The following is an 11,844-nucleotide window of genomic DNA, read 5'->3' as shown; positions in this document are numbered from 1 at the left end:
GGCGGACGGGAGCCTTCCCCGTAGCTCCACACATTCACCATATGGCAAACACCGGGGAAAAGGCCCAAACCTATCTTCCAGGTGCCCACCCACCGGCTGCGACCCCAAACCGTGCTCCCCAGTGTTCTGGGCTGCAGAACCCCGAGCGCAACGGGCCACCTGAGGCTCCAGAGCTGGCGGGTGGGCGCTCGGCCGCACGTGCAAAAGGTGTGGGTAAGCTCTAATCAAAGAATGAGGTCTAAGTCAGTCGTCCCACCGATAGATTTATTTTCTAGGTAGGTTACTCATTAAAAAAAATTGGGGACTATTTTTTTTACAGTGAACAATTATATATATACACATTATAAACACTTTGATATAAAACACAATATCTACAATCTACTTACATTTAATTAACCTGCTACTTCTAGTACAACTGTGCTTAACTTTAGTCACCAATGAGTCAGTTTCTCTGTCTGAATTGAAAAGTACTATCCTTAACACCTCAAACAGGTACTAAGTGATAGTACAAAACAACCATTTTAAATTATCAATTATATCTCCCTAACAAAAGGTATATAGACATCCCAGAGACAAGAGCTCTAAGATGCTTTTGGATTTAAGGCAGCAGTATAAGAATGTAATAGAAAAGACTGTTTCCTTTTAAAATATTCCAAGGCTGCCTAAAATGTGGGCCCCCTTTCCAAAGCAGACCTCTGGATTTTGGGAACCCTTTGGTTTTCCATTAAGTTGGATAAAGACATAGATTATAGAAAAGTTATTCAAGAAGATCCTATTAAAATCTTTAAAGTTATAACTTAAAATTTTAACCTAAAAGTTCAAAATTACTTTTATAAATATTGAAACAATTTACTTTTTTAAAAAAGGGTGTAAATTTAAGAAGTGAAAGGTCCCCAATCATACAACCTAACATCATTACATTAAACTATTTCTTTAGTCAAAAATTAAGGTTTCATTGTGGGTTTGTTATTTATTCAGTGCACCATATATTTTAGCTTTCCAGAATATCAAAAAAATTGATTCCCTTTCTTAGTTTTCCAGTTGTCTATAGAGATTTTTCTGTGGCAAATATTATTCCCAAGTCCAGTTTTCTGAATGTCAATCAATGACAGTGATCATCATCCAGCATTAAAATAGCCTTTATCACCCTCAATGTCCACTTCCTGATCAGAATCCTCTGAAATCTCTGATTCAAGGTCTTCCTGGGAGGCAGGGGAAGGTGAACACTGAGAGCTATCCAAAGCACCTTTATTCTGTTCACTGGGCAGATCTTGCCTCTGGTCGCAGGTATCGTCCAAACTTTCCAGTTCTTCTTTTTTATTGCTTTGAGGGTTCTCCTGAATGAGGAGGATGAAAATGAAAATTGGTTGAGTATGAAATATGAAGAGGTGAGACATAAATCAAAATGTTTTTCACCCTCTACCATCTTTTTAATTTTTAGTTTATGAACTGCTTTCGGTTATAATCTTTGTATATCTATATACCATATATAATTATTACATACATTTTTCTCATTTTGGAAGAAATAAAGTTCTTTTCATATCAGAGAAAGATCATCTTCTTGCCAAATAAAAACAACCAGTCAGTCACAAATATAACTAAATGTATTATGTCAAATGAACTTTAATTCCAGCCCAAAGTCATAAAATCAAGAGTCTTAAAAGTTTAGGGGGGATAAAAATCAGATCACTACACTGCAGATTAAACATCATCATCATTTTTCAAATAGTTAAACCTTGCCGATTAACAACACCTTCTAGACTTTTTAAAAAATGAATGCTAAATAGTGATTAATGATAGTTTCAAAATAATTAGACCGAATTATTTTCATCCATTTTCTGTAGTATGTTCATAAATATACACACATAAATATGTGTAACAGGTTACAAAATCATGGCAAATATATAAATTTGAAGAACTAGAAAAATGCTGCCAACTGAAAAGGGAAACAATTATAACTTTAAATCTGGGGAAATTTCTGGAAAATATTCCCATATTATATAGGTATCTCTATTTTAAAAGTCTTTGGTAAACTGCAGTCACACTTTTGACCAAGAACTAAATGAGTCAGTGAATTTTTCATCCTGTGTTTGTCTAAAATGGACATAACACTATATACAAACAATATAAGGTTTTTATTTTATTTTTTTAAGCAAAACCATTGAGTAATAGATGCATCAAACTTACAACTATGTAACAAATATATATATACAAGGTCAGAAATTGAGAAGGAACCTGAAAATTTTTAACTCATGTCAGAATAATGAAATCATGGGAATTTTATTTCCTGCTTCAAAGTGTTCTTTGTGATACTATCTTGTTTTTAATGAAAAACTTTCATGATCACTAAATTTAAAAATGCATACTGCTTTCAATTTCCCCACTTATATTATTGTTTCAAAAAAATTTATTTACTATTAAAATCCAGATTAGGACATTATAAACAAATCCTTAGCCTTAAATTAATAGAGTGTCTAAAAACTAAATTAGTCTCTATTTTTAATCACAAATTGTATAACAAGGTCATTGGAAGAAAGACTGTTAGAAGATTTAAGCTACTTTCTAAACAAGCCGAGATATTCTCTTACATGATTTTATATTCATTTAAGAGCTGGCATTAGATGGAAAATAATTTTTAAACTCTTTGATATTTAATTCTTCTAAAACAACAGTGCAAACAGGACCTAAAGGTGTTTATTTCCTTATATTTACCCTTAAGCTCTGCCTGGTTTTATTATGGCTGTGTAAATAAAAGAAACAATTTTCTCCCCAAGATAACTGCTTAAGTCATTTACTGTCAATTACTTTATCTTACCTGAGTTAATTAGATAAACAACATATGGGGTTTATAAAACAATTAGCCAGAAGTTTTACTAGCCAGTGTGTGAAAACCCAAGCATAATTGATACAGGAACTGCATTAAGTGCTTTTAGCATTACTGCCACCTGAGCGACTCATCCTGAATTTCAGCAGGACTATTTGCCTTTTTAATCAAGGTGAAGAGGTTAAATTGTCTCTCAAATGATTTTTGCATACAACCTATAACAGGCCTCGCATTGAGATAACCCGATAAAAATATGTATTTCCACAGAAACAGAACCATATCTATACCTGTTTTAGTCTTCGCCATTTAGCACGTCGATTCTGAAACCAGGTCTTAACCTACAGGGAAAAAAAAGAAAAACTGACACCAGCCTACAATCCCAAGGAATCTGGTGGGGAGGAGGCAAATCCCGGGGTGTAGAGCAGACAAGTAAGAGAGCACCAATGGCTCCACCTCTCTCTTACACCCCCCACCACGCCTGCCCCAGGAGCTTGACCAGGCCGCAGGCTTGCTCACCTGTCTCTCGCTAAGCTGCAACATCTTGGCCAGACGCTTCCTCTCAGGCGGGGAGAGGTACTTCTGGGTCTCAAACTTCTTCTCCAGCTCGATAGTCTGGTCATTGGAGAACCTCACCTGGCCGCCTTTCCTTTTATGCAGAGGCCTCTGCAAGAAAGGGCTCCAGAGCAGAGGTTTGCCTGTGGGCAGCAAGAGTGTGATTAGTGATGGTTCTGGAGCAGCCTGGCAACCCTAGGCCTACCTGGCCTTGGGGTGACAAAAGGGATAAGGGGACTCAGCAAGACACCCAACCAGACTCGTTCATATACACTCACCAACACATGGACCCAACAACATACTGCCACCAATACACATAAATACAAAAACAGCCAATGTCACACATCTATCTACACTACGTACACACAGAGGCCACCTTGGACAATCACAGACACACACACAATCATCACACCCATAGCTAGACACCAACATACAAATCTTTTGATCCTCAAAAGAACACCCAGTAAGTTCTAGGTTGACCTTAAAATACCATGACCCTCTTGAACCAGTCACTCACGAAACTATCTACAACTTTATGCAGCTTTAGGTCTCTCTCCCTTGGTGAACTGCACTTTCCAAATACCCTGAGTGCCTATTGGGGAGGGCAGGAGCAGTTAAACTGCTCAAGGCGTTCGTAGCCTGAGGCCGACGGCGGGAGCCTAACAGGGCACCAAGCCGTCAGGCTGCGCAGGAAGCCCTTGAGCCCCGCACCGGCCTAGCGGCGCGTGGAGCTTCCAATCCTGGATTCAGGGAGCCGCGGCCTCCTCTGATTTCACACCCGGCCCGCGGGGGCGGCCAGTTAAAGCCACCCCGTGGGCTATGGCAACATTTCCGTCAATGTGTTTCCTGTTGGTCTATCTCAAAAAACCCTTTGCTTCCTCCTGCGCAGTCCCAACAGTAACCCAAGGAAACCCAGGGCGCGTTCGGTGAAAACGTTCGTCCCCAGGCCGGTCCCGGCTGAATGAGCGTCCCTCTCCGACCCCAGCAGACTAACAGCCCACGCCCAGGCCGCAGCACCAAACCCTTGGAGGCTAGAATCAAAAATACAATATAATAATAAATATATATATATTATATATCATATATATATAACTTTGTGTGAGATATATATATATCTTAAACTTACTTTAAAAGAACTAAAATATAACCCTTCACCTTCATCTAACAATGAGAAAGAGGAGAACTAAGCTAGAAGCCATACTATCGTAAATGGCATTAAAATGTTAATTTAAAAAATGTTAATTAAAAATGACAGCTGTCTCCAGGGTCTCTACAGAAGTTGCCAATACCAAAGAGTAGATTAAAAACCCTTCCCTCGGGGTTCCTTATTTACCCAAGGACTTCAGATGCGGGAGGCGCCAAGGGCCACTCGAAGCGCGGACCATTAGTGCCTATGTCTTGGGCCGAACACTAATGGGACAAGCCCCGCAAATTCTACATGTCCAATGTGTGTGCACTGCCCTTCCCACTCCACACGCGTCCGTCCGTCCCTCAGTCCGTGGGTCGGCAGTCCTGCGCCTAAACGCTTTGAAAGCTGGTATTTGTGTGTGTGTGTGATTTTGCTTACGTCAGGCTTCAAACTAGTGCAAAACAGACTCGAAAAAAAAAAAAAAGGAAGCAACTGGTTATTTTAGCTGCCATAAAGTCACATCCCACACAGAGGAAATGAACAATATCAGAAAAACGGATCCTGGCTATCAGAAGTCGAGTGTTTCCTGAATTTGTCTGTATTGAGGATGTCGATAAAATAATCAGCAGCGTGCACTACTCCGGGGGAAGGGTCTGCTTCATGCAGCCAGGAAAACACTTAACAGCTTCTGAAACCAGATTTACTCCTATCGAGAACTCAAGATTTCCTGTATGAACGAAAAGGGTCAGGGCTCTTTTCACTGCACAAGCTTGTTGAACCAGGTCCAGCCCCGTAACCACCCCGGCCCAGCAACTATCCCTGCCCCGCAGGGGCCGGCCCGGGGCACCTTGGCACTCCCTTCCTCGTCCCTCCAGCTTAAGGGGACCCCACCCAAGGCGACACGCGTGTCCCAGAACTGCTTTCGGCTGCCAGCCCCGGCGACGGCGCCGGAGGTCTCGCCCCAGCCCGCGCGCCCCGACGCCTCCAAGGTTCAGGAAAACCAATCTGAGTCATGGTGTGGTCACCCTGGCCGCGCGCCGCCGTTGCCCGCGTCTCCTCGTCCCGCGCGCGCCCAAGAACCGCTTTTCAGTAGCTTTTGCCACAACCTTCTATTGCCTCCCCTCCGCCCCCGCCGCCTCCTGGGCGCTGCCACCTGCCGGGTGGCGCCTTCCTAGCCGCCGCCTCGGCTCGGCCGCGCCATGACCCCGGCCGCCTTACCCAGGGGGTCGTGGCGGAGCAGGGCGTGCGTGTAGTCGTTCACCGTCCGCGGGAAGGGGTACAGAGGGCCCCCGAAACCGCCGGGTCCGTAGGCGGCGGCCAGCGCGGCAGCGGAGTGGTGCGAGAAGGCGGGGTGGATCGGCGTGGGCTCGTACACCGGGGTCCGGTAGGAGGACACGAGGCTGGTGAAGGAGGAGTTGGGGGACGGCAGCGTGGGGGTGGGGGTGGGGGTGGGCGCGGTGGGCCCGCGGCCCAGGATGTCCTCGATGTAGAACGGCGTCGGGTGCGCGGGCTGCAGCAGGGGCGTGGGCGCGTACAGAGGCACCCCCACGGCGCCCGCCGCTGTCGGCCCGTGGTGCGGGTACTGCATGGCTCCGCTGCGCTCCGAATCTTCGGAGAGCTGCCGGCCCGCGCCGCGGCGCTACATTTATCCGCGCTCCGCGCTCCCGGCGATAGGCTCTGCTGGCTGCGGGGTGGGGCCGCGCTCTCTGGCCCCTTCCTGCCGCCGGGCCCTGCGGCCAATGGCGCGGAGCCCCGGGAGCTGCCTCCCGCCCCCACCCTTGGCCCGCCCCCACCGGCTGAGCTCCCCGCCCCCGGGGCGCGCTGGCTCCTAGGCGCCGAGGACCCTGCGCCCCGGTTCCCAGCCGCCGCAGTCGCTCGGGGCTCCTGACTCCCTGGCCCAGGACGCCTTCGAAGAAATCCCGGGGCCGCGTCCGTCGGGGAAAATGAGAGGAAACAGCTGCCGGGAACGCGGACTCAAAAAGTCTTAGCCCAGCCGAGAGTGTTCTCTGCCGAAACTCGGAGGCACTGATCCAGGCCCGAGCCCAGGGTGGCGGACTTGGACCCGCCTAGCGCAGAGGCCACTCGAAGGGCCGCGCCTTCACGGGCCTGAGAGTACCCTCCCTGGTCTGCGCGCTCCCTGGAGTAACGGTGGCCCTGGCTTGGTGGCCCTGGCTTGCTGCCCGAGGCGTCTCCGGAGCTCCTAGCGGGAGAGAGTGCCCTGGCGTCCTGGGGCTGCTCCAAGGAGAGGATTCCACAGCCCTTAGCTGCGTCCCAGTGAAGTAAGGACTAGACTTCAGGTGCTCCGAACTCTTGGCCGCTCCAGCCCGTTCCATTTTGTGAGCCCCCGGACTCAGCCACTTCCATGGGGACGCTGACAGAAACCTCTTCGGGCAGGAATCAAGGGAAAGTCTGGGTCCTATGGCTACAGGTAGAAACTGTCAGTCTTTTCCGACTCAATGGGAGCTGCTCCGTGTCCCTAGGTAGGGGTCGCAGCTGCGCGTAGCCTCGCTTTTCCGTTTTGCACGTGTTTTCTATTGAAGCTGTGACGCTATCCCGTGTGGCCTCGGCTCTGAGCAGCTCCACTCGCCTGTGGGGCAAGGGGGCATTTTCTTGATTGACGCCCTCCTGCGGTCGTCACACCTCGCGGTGAGCAGTCTCAGCTAAGGTCCTCTATTAATCGCAGAAATGAAAAGACTTCCCAGCTTTTTCTATTGAGATTTTTTATTTACATCCTGGAACTATTTCTCCAACAGCACCGGGACCGCAGTAGGAAGAAGCATGGGCTGGGAGCCAGACGTACCGAGTTCGAGTTTCACTCCGCACATTTTTGTTGAGTAACTACTGTGTGCCAGCAGTGGACAAGACAGATGTGGTTGCTCTCCCCCGAGGGGTGGAAACAAATTTTAATACAGTGACTTGTGTATGTGCCATGAAGTATGTAATGATCTGAAACCTTATATCGGGGACGTCAGCTAGTTGAGGAAGGGAACATGTTAAGGAAGAGAAAGAAAGGATTCCCCAAGGAAGTGACAGTTGAAGAATGAATGAGAAGTTATCAAAGAATCTAGAAAGGGACGAATAGTTCAAGTCCAGGGCGTAGCATGTGAGCCTTGCCAATACAAGTTTGGTCATCACCCTCCCTGAGTTTTTCTCATAGGAAACATTTAAGACTTAGCCTGAAGGTTCCTAATCTTTTCGAGATGGGGGTCATAGACATCTTTCAGAACCTGAGGACAGACAAGAGCTGCAAGTACAGACATTGGGAGAGGGGATGAATATTTATCTGTCTCTGCTGTATTCTTTAAACTATCCCTGGAAGGATATACAAAAAACTAATAACATTGAATATGAAGATATAGGTGGAATTGGAGGAAGAAAGTGCTGAATACTTCATGAATATTTGGAGAATTCAACAATGTGGATGTGTGATCTGTTTATAGTAAAAGTAGGTTTTTGAAGAAGTGGTTGGTTGGAGGTCTGGAGCAGGGAAAGCACAAGGTGTGCTGGAGGCATCTGGTGCCAGAAACCACAGAGAGGAAATAGGGACTTCCTTGAAGGGTCTTCCATTGGCCAAATTTGGGGTGATTGAAGCATCAAAAACACATTGCGGATTAAAACACTTTTACTATAACAGTTCATAGGACCTGAATATCTATAGCGATACTCAGAGAAAGGGATGGTGGATGGGAAGGCTGAAAGAATGTAAAAATGTTTGCCAACTAACAAATGTACAAAGATTGAAAAAATCAGAAACTGTAATAATTCATTCAAGAAAGAATCATCATTGATCACCAAAACCACTGAATGAAACATTGTGGGGGATGAGGATTTTCACAAGGTGACATAGTATCATCCTGATCGATCGGTATCTGGATTAAAAAGAAAATAATCTACAAAGACGTTTAGTTAAAAACTGAATATGAATTGTAAGATGACATTATTAAATTAATATGCATTATTTTAGTGGTGATATTGGTATTGTGGGTAAATGTTTTTTTCTTGGAAGGAAAGGTTATATCTATAACTTGCTTTCAAATTGTTCAGTATACACACATAGACATGTGTTTATAAAAAGGGAAATAATGTTTAAAAAAGAAAATGCTGTCTCATTTTTAAAGTAAAAATTATGTGAATTGTTTGTCAAGTCTGCATACAAGTTCAGGTGGTGTATTGCCCCTGGGAACCATCTGTGAAGGGCTGTTTGTGGATCATTGGTGCCTCTGGGGTCTGGACTGATGTTGTGTCGACTTCACCAGTCATAATTCTCATTACTTGGTCTGATGGAGAATTCAGGCAGGTGCTGGGAGACTGTGAAAGTAACGTGCACTTCTGTGTGTCAAGAGCAGACAGGATTTGGGGACCAAAAAAGGACAGTTAATATTTGAAGCTCAGAGATGCCTTTTAAAATTATGTTTGGCTCTTCAATGACTTGGACCTCCGTGAACTAAGCAGATAATTGTGATTATTATTTTCTCACAAAATGTTTGTCTTTCATCTTTGTTTTTCTGCCCCTTCTACCTGGTAATTGAGATGACCATAACAATTCATGTAATGCCTTTACTAGTCAGTCTTCATTCTCCACCTTCAAAATAGTTTGAGTTTATCATTTGTTCTATGCATGACTCAGCCACCAAAAATATGTAACTCTTCACAGCTTTCAAAAATAAATGTCGGCCTGGCCTGTAGTGGCGCAGTGGATAAAGCGTCGACCTGGAAATGCTGAGGTCGCCGGTTCGAAACCCTGGGCTTGCCTGGTCAAGGCACATATGGGAGTTGATGCTTCCAGCTCCTCCCCCCTTCTCTCTCTCTGTCTCTCTCTCCTCTCTCTCCCTCTCTCTCCTCTCTAAAAATGAATTAAAAATAAATAAATAAATTTACTAAAAAAAAAAATAAATAAATGTCAAATGCCAGGGAAATAATCACTAATTAGGAAAAGGACCCATCATCCCTTTGATTCAGCCACAGACCCTGTGAGATGGATAGAGATCTTAAAAGGCATTGGTATAACATTCCAACTCAGCTACATAATCCTCACCAGCAAATTGGAGCACTTAATTCTTTTAAGCTATATAACACTACTTCTTCTAAATCCAATCGTCAGATCCATGTTCATTTTGCTATAGTTAAAAAAAAATTACAACCACATTTGCGAATGTCACATTTATTGAACTACATAATTTTTAATATCACTTGTGTAGGTTTTATAGTTTGTTTTATTGTTTTAAAAGTCATTTGGGGCTCTAAAAGAACAAGATTTTTCCAAAGTTGTCCTTATAATTTTTTTTCACACAGTCAGAACCAATAAAACAAAACTGTTGTAGCTATTTAATTCAAAATCTCTTGGAGTTTCAATATTTTTTCTCTGCTGGATACTAAAACCAATAAAGCTACATGAGATTTTAATTATATTCTGAATTAAACAAGACTCTCTCCAAAAATTTGGCACCATTTATTTTAGTCACTGCTATTGTGCAAGAGACCAAACTTTGTAAGAAGAGAAGGTGGTTCTCACTTCTAATTTATCTACTATGAACTTAGGTAAATTTTTTGCAACTTATTTTTCAATATTAAATATACACACAGGAAAAACTTCGCAATAGTTTGAAAGCGTACTGTAACAATTGGGTCTGTTTTTACTCACACTAAAAATTTTATCTTCAGTTGTTGAAATGACTAAGTCATTTATTTAATCAAATCATTGTATTATATTTTATTTAAAATTTGACAAAGTGTAATTAAGAATTTAGGACTCTACTAACTTAACAAAATGCTAATATGATCAAATATTAAAAAGTCTCATTCATGTCATGATCAGAGCGCTCAGGACTACCTGGGCAATAGTCACCATAATGTCACTTCAGTGATGTCCACATTTTATATAATACAGTGTACCTTAAATAGTACCATAATGTGGGTGAATTTGAGTGATCATGGAACTTTAGGTAGTGCTTAATTTATTACTCAATTTATAAAGTTAAGAACTCAGTAATAAAAAAAGAACACTTTATTTATTTATTTTTCTTATTTTTATTAATTTTAATTCAGTGATATTGATAAATCAGGGTACATATGTTCTGAGAAAACATCTCCAGATTATTTTGACATTTGATTATGTTGCATACCCCTCACGCAAAGTCAAATTGTCTTCCGTCACCTTCTATCTGGTTTTCTTTGTGCCCCTCCCTTCCCCCCACCCCCCCTCTCTCCTTCCTCGCCCCCTCCTCAACCCCCCACCCCACTCCCTGTTACCATCACACTCTTGTCCATGTCTCTGAGTCTCATTTTTATGTCGATCTATGTATGGGGAGAGCCCTTTATTTATTTATTTATTTTTCTGAAATGAGAAGGGGAGAGGCAAAGAGACAGACTCCCACATGAGCCCAACCAGAATCCACCCAGCATGCCCACTAGGGGGTGATGCTCTGCCCATCTGGGGCTTTGCTCCATTGCAACAGGGAGCTATTCTAGTGCCTGAGGCAGAAGCCATGGAGCTGTCCTCAGTGCCCGGGCCAACTTTGCTCCAATGGAGCCTTGGCTGTGGGAGGGGAAGAGAGATATAGAAAGAAAGGGGAAGGGGAAGAGTAGAGAAGCAGATGGGCTCCTCTCCTGTGTGCCCTGGCTGAGAATCGAACCCAGGACTTCCACACGCCAGGCCGACGTTCTACTGCTGAGCCAACCAGCCAGGGCCAAAAGAGAACCTTCCTTTAACTGGGCCAAAGATCTGAATAGACGTTTCTCCAAAGAAGAAATACAAATGACTAATAAGCACATGAAAAGATGTTCAACATCATTAGTCATCAGAGAAATGCAAATCAAAACCTCAATAAGGTACCACTTCATACCCACTAGAATAGCTATAATCATTTTTTTAAGAAACAGAAGATGACAAATGCTGATGAGAATGTAGACATTTACAACCTGCATACATTGCTATGGAAATGCGAAATGAAGCAGCTGCAAAGGTTCCTGAAAAGGTTAAACGTAGAATTACCGTATGACCTCGTAATTCCACCCTTGAGTATGTACCCAAGAAATGAACAGATATGTCCACACATAAACCGGTACACAAATGTTCTTAGCAGAATTATTCATAATAACCAAAAAGTAGAAACAATCCAAATGTCCATCGACTAATGAATGGATAGATAAAATGTACATCCAAGCAAAGGAATATGATTTGGTAATAAGAAATGAAATACTAAGACATACTACAATATGAATGAACTTTAAAAATACTTTGCTGAGTGAAAGAAGGCAGACGCAACAGACCATATATGTAAGGATCGCATGAATGTGAAATGTCCAGAATAGGCAAATCTATAGCAACAAAAAGTAGATT

The 11,844-nt window shown here is 43.6% G+C and overlaps 1 protein-coding gene and 1 long non-coding RNA gene across 2 annotated transcripts; one reads left to right on the top strand and one right to left on the bottom strand.

Annotated features, from left to right (window-relative positions):
• Positions 1-239: 239 nt before the first annotated feature.
• HHEX (hematopoietically expressed homeobox) lies at positions 240-6,182 on the bottom strand. The gene is made up of 4 exons (XM_066238793.1): positions 5,724-6,182; positions 3,341-3,519; positions 3,112-3,162; positions 240-1,337 (listed from the first exon to the last, which is right to left on the bottom strand). Exons 1-4 carry the CDS (start codon positions 6,091-6,093, stop codon positions 1,119-1,121), a joined length of 819 nt encoding a protein of 272 aa, XP_066094890.1. The 5' UTR covers positions 6,094-6,182; the 3' UTR covers positions 240-1,118.
• Positions 6,183-6,329: 147 nt separating this feature from the next.
• Positions 6,330-8,475, top strand: LOC136310980 (uncharacterized). The gene is made up of 2 exons (XR_010726645.1): positions 6,330-7,151; positions 7,259-8,475. It is a non-coding gene; the product is annotated as an uncharacterized lncRNA (long non-coding RNA).
• The last annotated feature ends 3,369 nt before the right edge of the window (positions 8,476-11,844 follow it).

Source organism: Saccopteryx bilineata, chromosome 7 (genome assembly GCF_036850765.1).
Source record: "Saccopteryx bilineata isolate mSacBil1 chromosome 7, mSacBil1_pri_phased_curated, whole genome shotgun sequence".
NCBI classification, from domain to species: domain Eukaryota; kingdom Metazoa; phylum Chordata; class Mammalia; order Chiroptera; family Emballonuridae; genus Saccopteryx; species Saccopteryx bilineata.
This window is presented reverse-complemented; position numbering and strand designations above follow the sequence as displayed.